Consider the following 15,577-nt stretch of genomic DNA (forward strand, 5'->3'; position numbering starts at 1 on the left):
ATAGGGAGTGTGCATTGCCTTCAGCCATGGGGTCTTTCTGCAATTACAAAACATGTCCTCCTGCCCCATGGGCGTGGTAGCCAAAGGTCCCTGGTTTGTCACCTCCAGGTCTCATCTGCTTATCAGGTTGAGAGGTTTTTCAGACCAATAGAGGACATGCCTTATCTATTCAAAAGCCTATTTAAATATGTATCCAAAATCGAACAAACCTCACTCGTTAGAAAGGAAGCACACATTTTTGCTCAATTTATAGGAGGACTTTCTGAGGGAGAGTTTGGTGCCCCGTTCAAGAAACTCCAACTAAGTCTTAGTAAATGATTTCCTAGGCACTTTTTGTATTGTCTTTGTTAGACAAGTTTCAGTAGTATTTGTTTAAAAATGATAAATGGCCAGCCATGTGAACTCTTTCAAAGTCGTGCTATTTGAAGATGGAGGGTAAATGTAAATGTAAATTGATACTTGTATAGCGCACTACTCACCCGCAAGGGTCTCAAGGCACTTGTACGAATACCACTGTGGAACCCATCCTGGCTTTCCCTGTGAGGCGTCCACTCCTGGGCACCCCCAAGGTGGAGGACAGGCATCCTTAGCATTGTGGGGGTCGTTGTGGAGATTAAGCAAGCTATTGCCCAGAGTTGCAGAGTGGGACTCCATGATTGGAATAGGCCCCAAGGCGAGAATTATCAGGTCCGTGGAATTTTTGAGCCCAAGTCCCACCGAGGCAGGGAATTGAACCCTGGTCCAGGGCTAGACCTCTGCATCAGGGTCTGCCGCTCTAACCATTGAGCCACACTTCTCCACAGGGTATGATTGTGCGGTGTTTCTGCAAGACCGGACTGCCTCTGATGATGCTTATTAACCTTTCGGTGGATGTTTCCCTAGTCGCCTTTTTATACTCTTTACAAGAGTATCTGGGGGCCAGGGAGCGATATGGACAGGCTGGTGATTTATCTGATGCCTTCGCTTTAGCCAACGGGGTGCAGCAAGGGTGCATTCTGGCACCCAAGTTTTTTACTATCTATATCAGTGATCTTAACTCCCAATTTTCCACCGCTACCAAGGATGTGCCAAAATGGCAAATTCTCCTACCCCAGCATTATTATATGCTGATGATGCCATGCTCATGGCCAGGACACCCATGCTCTGCCATTATTGGTATTTACAAAGGAACAAGAGGTCCCTTATGGCAGAATACTAAGAAGCATAAACCACGAAAGTAAAAATTAATTCTAAGTCAGAAAATCCAAATGGAGATATACTTGTGTTTATTAAATAATATAACACACAAAAAATAATGAAGTGGAGAACAGCAGAAGAAGAATCTAGAATTTCAAAGCTCAGACATTTTTTTGTGACTATAGAAGTAATAAGCAGATCATGTCACTAAACGGTTTGTAGTACCAATGCTTTCATAACTTATTTACAGTGCAATTTCAATAGGCATTGTACTATTTAACAACGACGTTCCGATCCCACCCTAAAATATGGGGATCATCATCAGGACATAATTGAACAAGCCTGAGACGCAAAAAGGCATGTAAGCAAGATGAAATGTAAAGAGGAGAGAGAGAAGGAGATGAAATGGAAAGAGGAGGAGAGAGGAGAAGGAGACACAAGGTCAGATGACCAGAAAAAAAGGAGAAAATAAATTAAAATTGATTAACAGTGATTGAGAGTTAGGGAAAGGCAACAACCAATCAATCCATGCACACATGTGATCAGGTGTCAACCAAGCGTGTGGCATACTGTTTTCATATTCTGAAAATACTGTAAGGTAACTAGTGCCAGTGAGAATTTTATGATCCAATTAAGGGATAAACTGTTTTTTTTAAAAACCAGAATGAAAAGGTAACTGACCTATACACTAGCACCCTATAGGGTACTATAGTTACTAGATAAGGTGGGAGCCCTGTTTCTGTCAGGACGGTACCCTATAATCTAAATTGGATAAAATGGCATAGTGAGAGTACATGTAAGTGGAGAACAATACATGAAGGGCTGGAATTACGCGTACGACACACCTGATGGGAAAGTGAATGTCCAGACAGATTTATATTGATCAGTGAAGGAACGGTGAAATGGCGGAGCTGCCAATCTAAATTAAAGAAATTAAGGATTGTCAAGGGCATACAAATTGAAAGTATAACCACGGGTGCATGTATGGCAAGCTGGAAGTAAGGTCCGCTTACCCCAGTTTAAATCTGCCTGGACATTCACTTTACCCGTCCGGAGCAGCTCTCTCGTTATTCTGGCCCTTCATTTATTGTACCCCCCGGGGGGCTCTTCATCTGATTTTCAGAAAATCACATTAACAGTAGTTCAATATTTCGATATACATTAAAAATGACTTATAGCTACCGAACAAGCCATTGTTATTACTTTAGGGGGCGCAGAATAGTCTGAACTATCACATTTGTAGGAGTGTGATGGTTAGTAGTTGTGCTGGTATTATCATTGGCAGTCCTGGCAGAGACAATGTGTGGTGCAAGCTGCAGTGGCCTCCTGATGGGGGCCCTGCCACTTTTTTTTTTTTTTACAAATTAAGCACTGGGTATTATCATACAAAGACCCATCCGAAGATGTTTGTGTTCCTTCAACAAACTCTTTGATTAGTCATAATAAATGCAATCATCTACTTCTTTGATTATTGACACTTTTCTGTACTTAGGCATGGCCATTTGTCTAATTCAGAACCCATTCAGCACAAAAATCCTGTCTACAGTCTACATGCGACCCAGGTTTGAACCTTTTCAAGACCCTTGCAGACTCCCCATGAGGCAGAGTATTCATTTTAAAAGGTTGTGCCTAGTCCACAAGGCACCAGATTGCCCAAGCTTAGATTCCCTCCCCTGGGTTTACACCACACATTTGAGCACAATCTACACAAGTTTAGATTACCACCTTCCACACTTTTAAAGAGAGAGGCAGAACCTATCATGCTCGAAGCTCTTTCCTCTGGAATTCCAATCTAATGGTCAATTAGTACAAACACCAACCACAGAGGACGGCCCGGGACCAGGGTTCGATTCCCGGCGCGGCAGGTTTCTGGACCAGGGTCAGCGGACTCGATAATTCTCTCGCCTCGGTGCCCACTCTGATCAGCGATCACACTCGGCAACTCTGGGCATTAGCTTGCCTCATCTTCACTAACGGCCCCACCAGACCGCCGGGGATGCCTGGTCTCACCCTGGAGATACCCATTAAGGGACCATCTCTCAGGGAAGCCAGGAAGGGTTTCGCAGTGGTCGAAGCGCCTTGGGACCCTACGGGTAAGTAGTGAGCTATATAAATGCCTATACATACATACATACATACATTGTTGGTCAATCACCAGTTACTCCTGGCTGCTGGCTGCACATGCAGCAAGACCTTGATGGTTTAGTCTATGCCATGATTCACCACCTTTTGGTTGTTATGTGGTGTTTGCAAATGCACCATACCTAGATCTATCAATAAACAATTAGGGGTCTCCAGTGTTACTATGATTCCTCTGCTCATCAGCAGTATGAGATATCTGTACGTATCAGGAAAATTACTTTCTCAGGGAACTCAATGCAATGGTGCAATACTAGCAAGAGTGCAGAAAAGACCCCAAATTCAGGGAAAGGCCCTTTTCTGTTGAGATATGTACAGCCCTGCATAAGATGGCGCTTCAAGAACTGTTTTTCTGCTTTGATATAACAAGCATAATGAGTTTATATTACATTTTTGCCAGAATTGTACAAGTGGCCCAGCAAAGCTGCACAATCCCAAACAGAACCCAAGAAGTGATTGTGACTCCAGCAAGCATGGACAGCAAGCAAAGTCGAACATTTTTATTGCAAGCAGGCAAGATTCCACACCTTTAATCAAAAGAGACCCGCAGAGCCCAGCCACCGTGAATTGATTCTCTCACAGTGAAGCTCCCTATGGTAGCATCTCTCACCTCAAAAACTCCGGTAGGGCCTCCTGCCCCAACATTGGCATTGACACACTCTGCCATTGGCTGGAATTATAAAAGTTAAAGGTTAGCTTAAAAAGTTAAAGTTTAGTTTCTATGTCAAAACATACAATAAATTCCAAACATGCAAACCACATGGAAGAAGTAAGCGTCTTTAATTGCAAAGACCAACCTTAGAGGAAAACGAGCCTTCCCTACGTCCACAATCAATATATAAACGTGAGGGAGGATTGGTCGAACTGAGGCAAAAGGCCTTCGAAGTGCACTTAATTCGAAGTACTTCACACTATACAAAGAAGTTTCAACTGAATTGGCTTCCCGGGAAGGGTGGTTTCACTTTAGGCGATCCGGTTTGCAGACACATGGATTTGCCATCATGTCTGTCACTCATGACTCTATAGCATTGAGTGACCACAGGAAACACAGTATCTGTCATTAGTCGAATGTGTCATATCCTTTCATGCTGCTGAAACCGTGCCCTGAGTCAGGCAAAGAAATGAGAGGTACATCAATAGGAATGATCCCAGTAGGCGGCAGAGCTCCTTTTTTGCAGCTTAGCGGGATCCACAAAGCTAGAGAAGCTTAAAAAATAAGTTTGAAAAGATACGAGCTCCAGGACTTTGCACTTCTCGGATACAAAAGAGATGACCAGAAGTGCTCAACATCAATAGTAAATAATTATCCACTGAAATTAACTGGGAGAGTCCAAGTAAAAACATGAACAAACACCTGTCTTATCACATCAAGTGCCATGCCTAACCAAGACCGGAATTTGCAAAATACCAGACGTTCATCATCATCAGGGGATTCATCAATAGGTCCCTACCAGAAGGTTCTAGGTTTGCCAACCCACCCATTAATAGAATCCGGTCAGGCTTACAAGATATTCAAAAAGTGTAGGTGACCAATTTACATAAATTTCACTTGGATTAAATACATTTATGTGGGTGGTTCTAACATTTGGACTGGATTTTGGTATCTGGCAATATGGTGTGGCTGGCCCCAGCCGAAAAGCAAAGTCAGCCGTAACACACCTGCAAGTCTCTGGTGATCAAAACTGCCAGCTTGTATTATATGAACCCTACCCATTCACAAGGTTTTAGTTTCACCTGACCTTCAGATGTTTTGCCGATTAATCACTGTAATGTTAATCTTTGTGCCTTTGTAAGACGGGTTGATTCACTGAGAAAAAATGAAAGCATAAGCTATGCAGTGTCTAGATTTAAGATAACAAAATAACAGTCAAGATTCAATCTGTAAACAAATCTGAAGAAAATCAGCATGGAAGGAATGCTTACAATTTATTCAAATTGAATTTATTTTAAACAAGAAAATGCATTTCAATGCGCAGAGTAGCAAAAATTCATGATAAGGGCGCAATACCCTGCACGGAGACATGGACGGTCCAGGGACTGCAGCCGGCAATTCTCCAATCTTGGAGTTCACTTTGAGACACCGCTTCCAGGATGCAATTGGCTCTACGGCATGCATGCACTGCTTATCATTCATCTTCAGGGACTCCCGCATATCCTGGCAAATACTACACTTTGCAGGCACAGCCCCATGAGTACTGTCTTATTCATGCACCTTTGTGTGTAGTGTGATTTACTCGCAGTCATTTCCATTACACTATCAGAGCTCCTTGCTCCCCGAGCATCCCTCAATTTACCCATGGGCTCTGCCTTAAGAGTATGGTTTTATTATGCAGCTCATATTTTCTCTTGTTGCATTGATGTAATCAACACAGAGACTTGCTTCCCTATTATTCCACTGCTTTGCAAGGTAATCATTCTCAATCAATCAATCAATCAGGATGTATAAAGCTATCACCAGCTAGGGTATCTAGGTGCTTGCACGTCTTGAAGCTTATTTGAACAGTCCGGTCTTGAGGGCCATTCGGAATTCCGGAGGTGAGGTGATGGTCCGGAGGAGCCTGGGGAGGTTGTTCCACATCTTTGCTGCTATATGGAAGAAGGAGAGTCCTCAACTTCTGCTTAGGTAGATGGGGTGAGTATGGACCAGTGAAAGGGAGGCGGAGCATAGTGTTCTAGTCATAGTTGGTGAAAGTTCAGGTGGTGGTTAATGTAGGCGGGTCCTTGGTTTTGTAGGGCCTTTTGCGCGTGGGTCAGCAACCAGGTCATTCCCAGCCCTAATATTCTCCCATAAGGTCACAACCCGTCAACATCTCTACAGACAGACCACTGCTTGAAATAACACTATGTGAATCTTCCCAAGTGTTACTGTATTTTCTGGAAGCAAATAATGCATATAGCTGTGTGCGAACACCACTATACCTGTACCACACTCACTTTTCCACAATTTTATGTCGGGTTATGGGTTTTTTCACGTTGGGTATTGTGCACCTGTCACAAATTATTGCAACTCCGCTCATTGAGCTGCATTCTCAATCAATCAATCTCTTGCTTAAAATAAATTCAATTCGAATTAAGTGCTAAAACAATAAGTTGCTCACGCCCATGGCAGCCATGTTAATTTAGCTCATACAGGCCATGTCCACACAGTACCTCTCATGTTGTGCTGATTTCAGTTATTAGTTAGGTACACAGTGACGTAGTACTGGTGATTCAATACCACAGATGACCTGTAATCTGTGGGACAGTACCCTGTCGCTGTGTACCTATGAACCGGTGAAAATATTTTTTATTTGTCATACAGACTGTAATAACTGAAATCGGCACAACGCGAGAGCTACTGTGTGGACACAGCCTGTATGAACTATATGGCGCCATGGACGTTGGTTACCAATGAAGGTGGAATCAGTCCTTTCTTTCCTGCAACAATTACATTCTCCAATGGGAGTAGACTACTGATAATTTAAATGACACCGTTTGTATGTTGCCTCATTATAGCAAGGCTGAAGAAGGAAAATGTCGAAACACGTTACTTTCAATTACATCAATCAATATTTACCCCGTGAGTGCTTTGCCCTCTGGAAATTGTATGGAATAAACAGCGTGGGTCTCCAACCCCACTCAGCGAGCACACCCGTCCTAAGTGCAGCTTGGCTAAAGGTGGAACTGTGTAAAGGTATAAGTGTGTGTGTGTATGTCTGTGTATTAAATGTACACATATGTAGATTTAAGAATAGAAATCTACGCTTACTTATATGCATTTACATTCAGTCCATGATATCTTGGCCAAATTATAGGTTTTTTGATATTGTAACATACAATGTACCCCATTGTGGGCAGCCAGGGACTAGTTTTAACACATGGGGGACACTTGTACTTTAGCATGGGTGGGTTTGATCAAATAAATGCAAGAGGAGTTGAAGAGCAGGAGGAAGAACTCTGCTCTCTCTCTGCAGAAGCATTTGAACAAGGACGTAACGGTGCATTATGCTGAAGTGACTCATGCAGTAAGAACTTGATAAATGCTATATATTCCTGCTACTGCTTTAAAACATTATCTCCAGAGTGTATAATCTTATTCTTTTTAACTCAGCAAGGTTAACATGAAAAGAAAGAAATATGAAAAAGAAACAAAAAATAACACTAGGGAAAGGGAGGAAAGGTAACAAGAAGTAAAGCAACAGGTAGGAGAAGAAAATCTAAGAACAAACACATCTCTATAAAAATGATATAGGAAGAAAGTGCAAAATAAAAAAGCAGAGTAAAACTAATTAAAAGAAAAAAATTATAACGGAAAAAGAGAAGAGTTCGTGTGAGACCATACCTGCAGGCCTATTTCATTAAAAGTCAGGCTAACATTGCTCACAGGCGGTGTATAGATTACAAACAGCTAATCTGACAGAACTGCTGCAAGAGTAAGGAGTGTGAACTTGAAAAGGCCAATTTATTGCTCATTATAGCCCTCTGCCAGGGGACAAAGGAAAGAAGTGCGCAGGGCATCTTGGAGGGCGTTGAATGGCGGGAACACCTTCTAACAATGGCTGAGGCCTGATGAAAGGCGCACTTCAGAGCCAGCGCAGGAACACTCAGAGACGCAGAAAGGTCAGCGAGTAACCATGGCACAAAAGACGAGGCGAGCAAGCAGAAAACCAAAAGGAACACTTCAGAATCTCTTCAACAGAGTAAATACCTCAATTAACCCACGAGTTGCCACTACGGAACAAGACAGTTGAACTGCAATTGCATCGTCAACAGCGAGCAATAAAAACAAACCTTTTTAGTCCAACGGTTTACATCATAATAGAATAAACAGACCCTCGCGCAGCCAACCTGCGACCTGTATTTCTGTATTCAGTCAGAGCAGAGAGACCGGTCCAACGAGGGACTACTGTTGATCCAGAAATACAGCACGTCCCATATTTCCAACCCACCACCCTCCCACACAGTTTACCAGTTGTGAAACTGCCTGTAGAATTGCAATAGGAATCATGTGTAGTTTGGCTATGACTGTGTGGTAGTTAGTATTCTGCATTTTGAGAAATCAGGTGCAGTAGCTCATATTCCTTGGGTAATTAAATATTTCTGAAGGCACCCACATGGAACAAATAGAGAAAAGTGCAATTTTCCAGCATCATAAAATCATTGATACCCATAGTATTGGCAATTCACTTGCAAGAGAACTGATGTGGTATTCCACGCCCCCTTAGAATAAGGGGGACACAATAGTGACATATAACGTGGCAGTTAATATGCCCACATTATTTATCTATATGTTTTTGCGAAGTAAAGGGCATGGTTTCAGTCTCAGTACAACAAGCATTTACAAAGGTACATTTATACATGCACAAGTCAAATGCTCCCTTCATGTTCGCAGTACCATTCATGCTTGGGCTCCTCAGTCTTTACTTCACTATATCAAATACTCCTCCATTCAACTTCTAAACGTTTGTGATCAACTAAACAATATTCAACCACAACCCGCCCATTATTACGGTATTACACTCGTGCCCTTTGCCTCAAAGATACATTTCAAGGCCTCTGGCTTGCTTGCTGAGCTGTTGTCTGCTCCGGACCATCCTTTACCTAACCTTCGCAACGTATATGGCAGTCAAGGAGATGGAAGGAGCAAACAACCTTTATTTCTCTAAACACCTAAAGTCAAGACTGCCAAAGAACAGAACAAAAAAGTATCAGGTCCACACAACCTTTTGGAACTCTCATGGGTCCTAAGAACTACACCCACGCTCCAGTCATTCAAGAAATAGTTAACAAGCATTTACAATGCAATGGTTTCGCCTTTGGAAAAGTTAGAGTTATTGGCATTGCTCATGACATTTCTTTTTTTTTTACTTATAAATAAATGGCATTGTTATTTATATTGCCAACAGCTCTCACAGCCCACACAGCTCTCTCAGCCCACACAGCCCACAGCCGACACAGCCCACACAGCTCTCAGCCCAACACAGCCCACACAGCTCTCAGCCCAACACAGCTCTCAGCTCTCTCAGCCCACACAGCTCTCAGCCCTCACAGCCCACACAGCCCTCTCAGCCCTCACAGCTCTCAGCCCAACACAGCTCTCAGCCCAACACAGCTCTCAGCCCAACACAGCTCTCAGCCCAACACAGCTCTCAGCCCAACACAGCTCTCAGCGCTCTCAGCCCTCACAGCCCTCACAGCCCACACAGCTCTCACAGCCCACACAGCTCTCACAGCCCACACAGCTCTCACAGCCCACACAGCTCTCACAGCCCTCACAGCCCTCACAGCTCTCACAGCCCACACAGCTCTCACAGCCCACACAGCTCTCACAGCCATCCGCCCACACAGCTGTCACAGCACAGCAGTTGTTCTCAGTGCAAGTGTGCACTGAAGCAGGTACTGTAGTAGAATTGGCCTATACCATGTACTGCACTGTGACATTTACACAGCACTTCATCCCCGGGCTGTGGAGCGCTCTGGTTTGCACGGAGATCCTAGGTGCAAAGGTTTAAGATGGCGCGGGTTCGAGCGTGACCAGTGCCTGTGATGCTGGGTGACGCGTGTGAGGTCTGGAGATGGGGACTCTGCGCAAGCGCAGATCGGCCCTCTTACGTGGCTGGTTATAATATACTACTTTGCACAAGCGCAGACATGCCCTGCCTCTTACATGGCTGCGCAGCCAAGTTTTAATGTGCTCCATTTTTTTTTTTGCTGTTTGCAAAGTCCTCTTATTCCTGCTGGCACGGAGTGGTGCATCTTCGGCGTTTCACCCTGTGCGAGATTTGTTGAAGGAAGGAACAGATAGGAGAGGGGCTGCTCCATGACACTGTGGTTTCCTTGACAGTGGTTGCTCACTTTTTTTTGCTGGGGGAACGAACAGACAGGCTGACATTGCAGCACGCACACAGAAAGACGGACCTTAGACACTGCAGGCACACAGACAGACAGAGACTGCAGGCACACAGATAGACGGACACTGGAGGCACACAGACAGACAGACGGACCTCGGACACTGCAGACACACAGACAGGCTGACATTGCACGCACACAGACAGACGGACCACGGACACTGCAGGCAGGCAGACAGCCGATCACCGCAGGCACACAGATAGACGGACATTGCATTCAGACAGATGGACACTGCAGGCGCACAGACAGCGGGACACTACAGGCACACAGACAGACGGACACTACAGGCACACAGACAGACGGACACTACAGGCACACAGACAGACGGACACTACAGGCACACAGACAGACGGACACTACTGTTTTCAACCTTAGCTCTGTGGTTATTAAAGCTTGCGGTGTCAGTGCTGAGGGATGGTCGAGTCCTTGGCGATGTGGGGAAAATAAAGTACCTATAAAGCATATCATGAACGGTGCATGACTCATAAGTGCAATTAAACAATATCTTAGGCGGACTACTACAACTGATGTCCAATCACATGCTGTGCTTCTGACAACCAACATGTGTGCGTAGCCGGAGCAACTCTATGTAGTACCCCTGATGATCACAGAAGGTCTCGCAGCAGATGGGCTATCAAGCCAGACCTAAAAAGGGGGTAAACGTACAGGAATCTCCTAGGTCATGTACTTTTACTTTCATTGTTCAATAGTGAATGGAGCGTAATGACGAAGTAAGCAATATATCCGGGTAAAATGTATCACAAATGGAGATTTATTACTAGAAGTCGACACAAAGAGGGGTAGTTACAAGCAGAAATTCAGTCCATAGCTGTCTTCATATAGAGCAAGATGTCCAATGCAGACGGCTGAAAGGAACTGACCACAGCACGTATCAAGCCATACCTGCGCATATCGATGTGGCACAAGAAGTGGGTTGTACGAAGTAAGTCCACTGGCAATAAACCCCCACCAGGAACACGTTGACAGCAGTTCAGCACTACTTCTTCGCTCTTCCAGCTGACTGGTAGAATATACTGCACATTACTTCACAGACACTATAGACACAGTCAGCAGACACTAGATACACAGCATACAGGGCACACCCCTCCCTCTGTCCAACAAGCACAAGTAGGCATCCTTATTTACCACACTCACAAAGCAAACCATGGTGAGAAGCATGTGACAGCCCCATCCTGCCCACGGTTTATACCTAGCATGGAAAACAAACACAATACACACACAAATACACCACAAACACAATGTAGCCAAAACAATCATCATGGGACTACGTAGCTTGCTCATGAATTGCACACCCTCTGCAATGGTGCACGTGACCCACAGCCTGCCTATTAACTACAACATCGTTTGGAGGTAAACAGATAGTCTGCCATTCCCATATATAATGCATTTCCATACTTGGGCGACTGATTATAAAAGCCTGAACAACCATACAGCGTCAATCCATCGGAATCCATCTACACAATTTTCTAAGAAGCTTAAGCAGTTCAAAACAACTGCCGAAGGTCGCCAACACCTGATCTTTCATGGTGAGGTGTTGATCTACAATGATACCATGATTTTCTTCTACTTTTTTCTGCACTGGAGCGGTGCCAAGCGAAGGAGGCCACCAGGAATCATTCAATGCGTTTTCAGCACCACCAAACAGCAGGATTTAACATTTTTCTGCATTGAGCTTCAGGTAGTGCACTGACATCCAGCCAGCCACCACCGAGAGACAGCCTGCCAGATCTTGCTTGGTATTAGACGGACCGTCGCCCAAGAACATGATCAGCTGATCGTCGTTAGCATAAGAGCAAATGTCAAAGATCCACTTTTTAACCAGATTGGCCAGTGGTTCAACATACACCATATTCGGAGGTATGGGGAAGAGATCTAAATTGGCCCAGCTGGATGGACTGGGGTCTATTGTAAAGAAATGAGCCATTGAACCCTGATCTACCTTTAGCCTAATATTATCCAAAACTGCAATGAGCGTATTCTCGGTGCAGGTATTCACTCTAAACTGGGAAGGGTCAAGCAAGTTATCCTCCAAGAAGGAGGAAACCTTACAGTTGACCAATTTGTCAAATATTTTGGCCATCAATGGCAGCAGTTAGATGGGACGATAATTTGCTAGAGTAGATGCCTCAAGGCCAGCTTTTTTTTGGCTAAAGGGAGAAATAGTGCATACTTCCATATATTTTGGTAAGTTGCTGTTTTTACCGAAGCATTAAAAATCAGAGTAAATAAATGCACTGAGCTAGATGCACATTCCCCTACTAGAGTCAGCTGGGCCAAGTCTAGCTGTTCCTCCGTTATTACATATCTCCCTCCGGAACCCGCACCGAAGTTATCCACCACATAGGGGACCCCAGAAATGATCCATATAAGCTCTCCTCATGCAAATGCCAATAAGTATGTGCTACAGACCTGTGCCCGCCAGTGGGTGTGGACCTTTTGGAGTTCTGTAAGTGTTCAACGCATTTCTTCTAACATGGCAAAATATGCATGACAGTGCTTGAGGTAGGCATAAATTTGGCATCATTTAAAAGGAGTTACCGAACCACTCACATTCCATGTTATCACATTGTATTGTGGGGTAAGACTATCTGTGTGCGTATTCTCATGGCATGCGACGGTAATGTGTATTCCCGGTAGCGCACATTGGCCCAAAGCTCTCATGCATCTCGTGTCCAGCACTGCTCACACTCTTGTACCGTAACCCTCTCCGCCATTAATATGCATACCAAAGTTACTCGACAGTGTGAAAAGGCTCAATAAAAACAAACATAAAACAACAAAAACAACATGGCAAGCATCCGCCCCCATATCAGGTGACATTCAAGTCCCTGGCCATGCACCCTTTATGAGTAAATAATAATTAGATAAACGGTTGAATGGGTGAAACATGTCCACTTTGGAATCTCTGTATAGAGTGAAAGAGCAAGTGCCCATCATCTCCTTGGTGCAGGCCCATCAGTCAGCCCGCCAGAATCTTAGAGGCTTAGGTGCTGTTCAATCCTGCCAGCAGTCCAATTCAATAAGCTTGAGGACATGGGGCCCAGTTTGACATGAACTACAAGTCATCGCCTGCCTGTGGAGTGAGTTTCAGGCCCCAGCGGACACCATCTGTTGAAGACCCAGAACCACGCGTGTGTGAGTCAGACTCTGAAGGCTGCTCCATTCACAAAAGGGCAAAGGGGGTTTGGGCTGTGCAGCAAGAACTCTTTCACAACCTGTGCCTACGTCCCTACCGCTGCCTGGCCCTAACGGACCTTAATGGTTCTCCACTTCTATCGCCTATTCCCCCGTGGATATTCCCCAGTGGCCACGGTCTCGGAGGGATTCTGAGCCAGTACCTTGGCATGGAGCCTGGTCCACATGTCCTCTGGAGTCAAGAAAACATGGGCGGTCTTCACTGATCAACTTGAGTTTTGATGGAAATAAAAATGCATATTTAAAGGTGCAACTCCCACAAGCATTCATTGACTTTCACACAGTTATGAAAGCGACATCGATCACAAGGCCCTGCGAGGCGGGGCAGCCCCCGCAGCCCGCGGGGTGGCAGGCTGCCTGCTTTCCCTCTCAGTTCAAAATCAGGAAATTATAGCGTCAGTAGCGGAGGGGGGACAGGAAAGGAACCACTCACCTGGACTTCCTCGGCTGGCCGGCCCTCCGCTCCTGTCCGGTTAGCCCCCCACCCTCGCCCGCTTCTTCCTCCTTCCAAGTGAGGCGGCCGGGGTGGCAGCGCTGCAGGCCAGTCCCGCCTCGCTTCACCCGGGTGCTGCGGGAGTTCCTCTCTGGGCTCCCAGTCTGCTGTCACCCGGCCGGGAGCAGCGCAGACTTCCAGCGCTCGCCGTCGCTCCTCTTCTCGCGCTGGGCGGCGGGGGGGGGCGGGCACTTCCGGCCGGCCGCGCTGGGATTGGCCGGCCGGCTGAAGAAACCCGCGGGCGGGACGGGATACCAATATTTGTTTGTGAGGACACGGGGGGGCGGGAGAGGACGAGGGGGGCGGGCGGGAGAGGACGAGGGGGCGGGAGAGGACGAGGGGGGCGGGAAAAGACACGGACGTCGGGAGGGAGGAGGGAACCCTCGAACAGCAGAAGCGGCATCAAAGGAAGTCCTTCGGGTCTGGGGTGTAACTGCGGGGCAGGGGATTAAGGGAGGGGTTTATACTTTTCCGGTCTCCCTCTCCACACGGGAGACCGGCAACGACCCCGCCCACGTCGCACCACTGCGTGCCTGGCTTCCTGCGCTGAGGGCCGCCAATGGCAGCGCGGCCCTTGGCAGGGAGGCGGGCGCAGCTCCTCTTGCTCGATCTCCGGGCCAGCGGCGGTGAAATCAACACGGAGCAATGCCGGGTGGGCACCGGCCTCCAATAATTAAATAAAAACGGGGTGGCACCCGTAAATAAAAATATAACAAGCGGGAGGGGGCGGGAAAGGGGGAGGAGAGACGCTGACGACGGAAGGCGGGTGCCGGCAATGCCGGACCAGACACGGGGGCGTTCCCGGCGTCGCGTGACGTCGGCAAAAGCCAAAGAATCTCGGGAACGCCCCCGTGTCTGGTCCGGCATTGACGGACGCCTCTCTGTTCCAATGGCTAGCCTCCATTTATGGAGCTAGCCAATGAAGCAGAGAGGCGGGTTAAAGTCACCCATACTAGAAACTACAGATTTCGCTGGAGGAGGAGCCTAACGGCTCCGCCCCCCAGCGAAACCTAAAAATGCACCACTTTTGCATATATTTGAATAGCCACGCATCACACTAGTCTGCAGTCTTCTCTAGTTACTGTTTCTAACATGTTACTATTGTTCTTTAAGTTTATTGTAAAGTGTATTCGTACTATAAGGTGAGGAGTGCTAAGTAAAGCCATTAATACATAAATAAAAAAGAGTTAGTTTACAATAAAGTAAACAATGGGTTCACCCGTCGATGATCGTTATGTGAATATCCAACCTCAGGGGTAGATGTTGGTAAAGAAATGTTGCTTTGAAGAATCCTTGGTGTTAACACAAGAGAATCCACCTAGCACTTGACAGGTTGTGGCCTAACTTAGAGCATCTAGCAAGACTGTGTTGGGATTCATAAGCAGTGATGGTAGCATCACACACAGTGGGTACCAGAAAATTAGGCTCCATCTGAACTATAGTCATTGAAGATAAGAAGATGCCCACAAAGGTGGCTCATATTCTGCTACAAGCCAAAGTGATGGATGGAATGCTTGAATTAATCTCAGCCACTTTTAATTACATGGATTGCTCGTTATTTTGCCCACCATGCCACCTTAGATTGGACCCAGTCATATGCAAATCAGTTTTGACCTTTCTCCACTAGGAACAGTCCAGCCCGAACTCCCAAGCCAGGTCCTCCCT

General features: G+C 46.0%; 1 protein-coding gene across 4 annotated transcripts in view; it reads right to left on the bottom strand.

The window, feature by feature from the left end:
- LOC147673925 (death-associated protein kinase 2-like) overlaps positions 1-15,577 on the bottom strand; it is a 682,889-nt gene that overhangs the window by 314,339 nt on the left and 352,973 nt on the right. For 3 of the 4 annotated variants that reach the window (XM_086945018.1, XM_086945016.1, XM_086945017.1), the window contains one exon: positions 3,926-3,985. The exons of the other annotated variant lie outside the window; for it this stretch is intronic. In XM_086945018.1, coding sequence (XP_086801144.1) covers positions 3,926-3,982 — 57 coding nt within the window. In that variant the 5' untranslated portion in view covers positions 3,983-3,985. The remainder of the gene's footprint in view (positions 1-3,925; positions 3,986-15,577) is intronic. 4 annotated transcript variants of the gene reach the window in all.

The sequence above is a fragment of the Lissotriton vulgaris genome, chromosome 12 (genome assembly GCF_964263255.1).
Source record: "Lissotriton vulgaris chromosome 12, aLisVul1.2, whole genome shotgun sequence".
NCBI lineage: Eukaryota > Metazoa > Chordata > Amphibia > Caudata > Salamandridae > Lissotriton > Lissotriton vulgaris.